This window comes from Macrotis lagotis, chromosome 3 (genome assembly GCF_037893015.1).
Source record: "Macrotis lagotis isolate mMagLag1 chromosome 3, bilby.v1.9.chrom.fasta, whole genome shotgun sequence".
NCBI lineage: Eukaryota > Metazoa > Chordata > Mammalia > Peramelemorphia > Peramelidae > Macrotis > Macrotis lagotis.
The window spans coordinates 15,029,495-15,036,220 of NC_133660.1; the positions used below are offsets into that span (position 1 = coordinate 15,029,495).

General features: G+C 34.8%; 1 protein-coding gene across 1 annotated transcript; it reads right to left on the bottom strand.

The window, feature by feature from the left end:
• Window positions 1-407: 407 nt before the first annotated feature.
• S100P (S100 calcium binding protein P) lies at window positions 408-3,383 on the bottom strand. Its single transcript, XM_074227353.1, has 2 exons — window positions 3,246-3,383; window positions 408-557 (listed from the first exon to the last, which is right to left on the bottom strand). Exons 1-2 carry the CDS (start codon window positions 3,381-3,383, stop codon window positions 408-410), a joined length of 288 nt encoding a protein of 95 aa, XP_074083454.1.
• Between the last annotated feature and the right edge of the window lie 3,343 nt (window positions 3,384-6,726).

A 6,726-nucleotide genomic window follows, 5' to 3' on the forward strand; every position in this document is an offset into this window, starting at 1 on the left:
ATGCAAAAAAAGAGAAAGGAAGCCCAGATCTAGTTCAATCTTTATTTTGCTTTTTATAACGGATGAACCTGAATCAGTTCAATAATTAGCCATGTCTTACAGCAAGTTAGTGTACCATCTTAAGCAGGAACATTTTAAAGCAATTCAACAGAGATTTAAAAAAACCCAATTTCTACATTCTTTGGGTTATCATCACTAATAGTATTAATGGGTTTTGCTACTTTATAAAATAATTAACACAAACATGCTTATTTGAGACCAAGAGCATTGAACTGTTATTCAGTAGATTGGAAACATAAAAACCAAGTGAGGTGGGGGGTTGTTATGAGATTAAGCCTTTCAATTCTAAACAGCCATATGTTTTCCAATACATAAGATTCTGTCATCTTGGGTTGGCTGGCCTATAATCATTTAGATCCTTTCTCATGACAGTACTTATGACAGGCAGAAGTCAGAGCAGCCACTAAGATGATGAACTCATTGAAGTCCACTTGAGAATCCCCATTGTTGTCCAGATTCTTGAATAGTTTCTCAACTTGATCATTATTCTTTCCATTCTGAAAGAGAAAGAAGAGGTGGATGCAAGGACAACAGGGGAAGGCCCACCCAAGGGCAAACTTTTCCCATAATAATATTCCTTTGTCTTTTTATACACAAAATGAGAGAAAACTACATCTGGGCCACTTAACAAAGAAGGTTGTTGTGTATGAGAAAAACGTGAAAAACTACATACATTTGGGTGGGATCAAAACTGTGTCAGAAGACCTGGACTGAAGAACTAAAAGGAGTTTATTTGCTCTTCTCAAGAAGAGGGTACAACCTCTGTAACATGAGTTTTATAGCCCTAGAAGGAGTACAAATTGCCTAATGCACTTATTCTAGTCTCTAATGCAGTCCCCATCCCCAGCCCACTACCTCTTGGTTAGATAGCTGGGCTCACAATCTTTCTGCAAGTATCTATGCAATTGGTGCAAAGTATTTTCAAACCCCATTCTTGCACTTTCAGAGAGATAATTCTATATCCTTCCTTATGGGATCAATCAGCACAGTGCTGTATAAACTTTGTTACCAACTGACTTTGGGGAAGTGGAAACTTTGCAATTCTTGCTGACATGACTTTGGGAAAAAGGAAGACTCCTTGAAACCATGAGGGAGGCTCAGTTATAGTCCGACTCACATTTGAATAATTGCAAAGATTATTCCTGGAGTTCTTTTCCATTTACAAAGTACTTCCCTTTCAACAAACTTGAGAGGAAGATAATTTTTATAGGGTTGTTCTCATTTTACCAAAAAAGAAATGTGAATTGAAATTATTTACTTAGAATTTCTGAGTCTCAGTTTTCTTGCTGTTCCAAAAGAAGAAAGCCTAAGATCAAGGGACTATAGAGTTAAAGGGGATGTTAAGGTTTGTATTGTCTTACTCCCTCACCTTTTTAATATTTTTGATAAGGCTTTGGGATTAAGCGTTTCTTTTCTGAAAAATTGAGGAGATTGCACTAGATGAACTATAAGCCTACTTAGAGCTCCAAAGCTATGATAATCTTGACCTTTTAAATGAATATGGTAAGGAATGTGTGAAAAATAGAATTAAAATGCCAACCAAGGTGAAAAACATCCAAAAGTCAGGAGGCTGGAAACAATAAAACAAGTGCAAATGAAAACTGAACAGAATAGTGATGTTCAATAAGAGCATGATATAGACATGAACACAAATGTGTCTCCTAGGGTATGAAGGTAATATTATATTATGTTGTTACCTCTTTATATAATCCCCAGATACTTGGAGCTATAGATCCCTTGGCCAGCAAAAATTACTAATCTAGGGCTAAAGTATTCAATATTCAATGTCCTAAGACCCCTTCTGCTGTGACTTTTTGGGCCCTAAGATTTCATTAGGCTTTAACATTTTTTGATTTTATGTATTGTTACTGTTAACAATAAGAGCTTATGCTTATATCATACTTGAAAGGACAGGGTACTAATAAATTTCATTTTAGATATAATAGTGTAAATAGTGTAAAGCTAAACTCAGAGTAAGGAGAATTGGGTTATACTCCCCTCTCAACCACTTTCTGCAGAACCTTGAAAAAGTGACTTTATCACTCTGAGACTCAATTTCCTGTTCTGTAAAATGAGGAAATTGTACTGAAACATCTTCAAGCACAGATATTTTGTCACAACTGCATTTCTTTTTTAAAAAATATTGTTTACTGCCAATTACATGTAAAAACAATGTTTAACATTCTTTTTAAAAATTTTGAGTTCCAAATTCTTTCCCTCCTTTGCAAGCCCTTCCTTGAGATCTGAAGAATTTGAGATAGATCATACATGTATACTTAGGGAAAACATTGTTCCACATTACTGATTTTTTTCAATAAGATGTGTAGAGTTCATTAAAAAGAGACTTGTTTGGGGTCATTTTTGATGATCTACTTTTTGGCAATATTGATAAGCTGCACTATATCTTTCATTCTGTTGGCTGAGTAGGCTTGATGAATAATATTTTTCAATCCTTTTCTAAATTACCAACATTTTGTATAAATCTGAGAATACCTGTAGTCAGAGATATGTGGGTTCTAATTCTAATTCTGCTACTTAAGCAATGAAAGTTTAGGAAAGCTTCAACTTTAATTGCTCTTCAGTTTCCTCATCTGTAAGTTAGGGATAACAATATGAATAATTCAAGCAATAAAAATAGGAACCTTACATTTATAAAACCTTTTCAGGGGGTGGCTAGATGGCACAGTGGATAGAGCACTGGCCCTGGAGTCAGGAGTACCTGAGTTCAAATCCAGCTTCAGACACTTAATAATTACCTACCTGTGTGGCCTTGGGCAAGCCACTTAACCCCCCAAAATCTAAAAAAAAACCCTTCCAAATTAGTCCAGGAGAAACTTCAATCTTATGGAGAAGGAACTTTGCAAAATTATTAAATGTTTTTTGAAAATGAGAAATGTAACTAATAAAAATCCAGAAGCACATTCTGCCTGGTCAGGAATTGTCAAGTTTTCTAGAATCTCATATAATCATACACATAGAACTGGGAGGGAAGTTAAAAATTTCTTTCTCATTCTCAAGTACTCCTTCCTTTAACCTTCCTTCTGCCATCCCAATTTCCTGAAGAAGTTGATATGCTAAGAGGGTGATCTGTTTTGTCAATAATTTATGGCAAATCTGGGATTAGAACCCATCTCTCCTGATTCCAAGTTTACTTATTCCATGGGAGCTCAGTAATAAAATCTTACCTTAACAAAGTTAGGGAATTCTTTTTCCATGAGTGTCTTTAGTTCTCCTTTAGTGAGAGTATCCTTATTGCCTTCAGTCCCTGAGTACCGGTCAAAGACATCTATGAGCATTCCCATGGCAGTTTCCAGTTCTGACATTTTATCTAAGCTCTTGACCTCCCTTCTTCCCAGAAATAGGCTTGGTTGATGATGTGTCCAAGCTGGGAGTCTGATGTTGTCTTTTATAGGATAAGGCCCAATATTGACAAAGTAAGTGGTTATCAGTTAGCTTAGTAATTTTTTTTGATATTCAGTTTCAAATTTTCTTCCTCCTTTCACCTTTTCTCATACCCATTGAAAGGCAATAATTATGACATCCATTAAACCATAAGAAATCAGGCAAATTTTTTTTTCACATTTAGCTTAGTAATTTCAAAAGGCCTATTTCTTTTCTCCCTTCTAGATCCAACATAGATTACAGAATGAAATTCTATTGCAGGTACTAAATTGGTACAGTTCTACTATAGCCACTTTTACAAATTTATGCAGTCAATGCTTCCTACATATTTCAATACCATTTTTGGGAACATATAAAAGTAAGCCTTTCACTCTAGTGAATCAGTAAAAGTATTAAGATGAATAATTTATGCAAATTAGAAGGATAGAATATAAATTCACAAACAACATTAGTATTTTTCTAATTTCTAAATAACATAGAAAAGTAAGAAATAACAGAAAAAGTAATTTCATCCAAAAATAACCAAAAACATATACAATATCTAGAAACTTATATAGGGGATAAGTATCTAGGAACTTATGTAGATAAAACTTAAAAATGACCCATTCAGAAGCAGCATGGTGGCGCAGTAGATAGAGCCCTGGGTCTGGAGTCAGGAGGACCTGGGTTGTCCTGGTAAAGAAATTCTCTCTACCAAAGCAAATAGATGATGGTTCTGTATGTTCTAGTCTTAACAGTTGCCTGGAATGCTGAGATTTTAAGTCACTTGATGAGAATTATAAAATATGTATGTCAGTCAAGATTTGGGTTTTCAAGGGGTGGCTAGGTGGTGTAGTGGATAAAGCACTGGTCCTGGAGTCAGGAGTACCTGGGTTCAAATCTGGTCTCAGACACTTAATAATTACCTGGCTGTGTGGCCTTGGGCAAGCCACTTAACCCCATTTGCCTTGCAAAAAAAACCTAAAAAAAGATTTGGTTTTCCTGTATCTGAAAGGCAACTTTCCATCATCTAAGTCACACTACTTCTCTACTGACATATGATTATGCAGTTAAAAAAATTATCACTCTGAAGGACTCAGGGCAACACACATGAGAAGAGTGATGCAGGGCTAAGCAAGTAAAATCAGGAGGATACCATTGAATTCTATAGGAATTCTATCAGAATTATAGAATAATAGAATAAAAATATAGAATAATAGAATCCTAATTCTATTACCCAATTATCCTAGCAAGCAGAAAAGGAACAAGAAGCCCATCACAGGGAGAAGAACTGGAGGTATAGATTGCTGCACATGGTGCTAGAATAGGAATTGTAGAGGTTGGGTTTAGCATGGAAGCTTTTTGCTCATTAAAGAAAAGTTTTAATATTGTGTGCGTATATGTGTTTCCTTTCATACCTGTAAATGATGGGAAATATAAAAACTGAAAAGCATGAATAAAACTTATTTTTAATGTGGAAAAAAGAAAACAAGAGAGGATGATTCAGTATATAAACATTTATTAGGTGTCTACTGTGTTACTTCAGTCTACAACCAATGCTACCATAAGATTCTAAAAACCTAATATGGTGTTCACTCACACTGACTTCAAAAGTATGGGGAAAATATTTGGGAATTAAAAGCTTTTCTTTAAAAGTTCAATTGAGTTACATGGTTACTTACTCAAATACAGTGAAAAGATAACTTCTAATTGGAGACAGAAGACATATCTTTGATTCGAGGTTCTGTGGCTGACTATGTGACCTTAGGAAAGTCAGATCCCTTTTCTGGGTTAGGGAAATCATATCCACAATGCCAAGGTTCCCCCCAGCATCCAGACCTTCTCCCAATGTCCTGTTTCCTAAAAAACCAGGCTATGGGGTGAAATGGTTCTGCAAAAGGCAAAGAAGGATGCCTTTGCATGATATTTCCCTCATTATAATAAACATAATGTACAAGTCATGTCATCATTATTGTGACAGTATAATCCTCAGATTACAAAGAACAAACATCATCATTATGCTTATATGTAAAATGAGGAGAATAGAGCAAAATATTTCCAAGAATCCTTCCAGTTCTTAAGTTCTATGAGCCCAGTTTACATACTGTAATGGAAAGTAAGGATTGATTACTTCTGGAGTAAGGAGACTTTAGTTTTAACTTACTGGGTGACCTTGGAGAAACCATTTCAGTTTTCATTTGTAAAATTAAGGGATTGGACCAGTCCTTGGAACTCAAATACTCTATGTTGTGTGAGCAAATAAGGTTTTTGGCTATAAATCCTATAATTCTTCTCCATTTAAAGACAGTATTTTGCAGGAGTGAATGAAGAGACCTGGGGTGGGGAGGAGAAGGAAGAGAGTAGAAAATTGTAGAACTAGGAAAGGTTTAAGAGACTTTCTAATAATCTTTTCATTTCTTTGGAGGCAATGGAGGATGAGCTACTTTTCCAGGTTTAGATAGCTAGTTATGTCATTTCCTTATCTTCCACTGTATTAACTGATTTAGTTAGTACTCAGCTGAACCATTTACTTTCTTCAAAAATTTCTAAATTTTTGAATTTCAAGAAATTTTATGTGTCTGTTGTCTATTTTTATTTTTACTTTCCCAATTTCTCTGGTACATAGAGAAAAGCTCCATATACAATAAAATATTTAAAGTAGCACTTTTTATGATAAGTGAAAAGTGATCAAAAACAGCACTTTGGGGCTTCCAAAGAATTGGAAACAAAGTACATAGCCATCAACTGTAAAATGATTAAACAAATTGTAGCCCATGAAAGCAATGGAATATTGTTGTGTTGTAAGAAAATTATTGCATGGCGATTATATATGTACAACTTTTTTTTTTTACCATATTGTTCACTGTCATGGCGGGGAGGGATGTGAGGGGGTAGAAAAATGTGGACCTCATAAATCTGCAAATTTATAAATTTTGAAAAACTACCTTTGCATGTAATTAGAAAAATAAAATGAAATTTCAATTGAAAAGGGAAAGTTGAAGAAATCATGTATAGGATGAATACAGGGAAACATGGAGAGATCTCTGTGAATTGATGTAGAGTGAAGTAAGCAGAGCCAAGAAAATAATTTATACAGTAACTACAACAATGGAAATGGAAAGAATAAGCACAATGAAATCAAAAACGAATGTTGCAAAATTACAAAGAATAGGTTTTACTCTAAGAAAGATGTGAAAAGACATCCACAACCCACTCTTTGGAAGAAGTAGAAGGTCCCCAATGGAAAACATTGCACACAGTTTCAGACTTTTTCAGTATATAGAT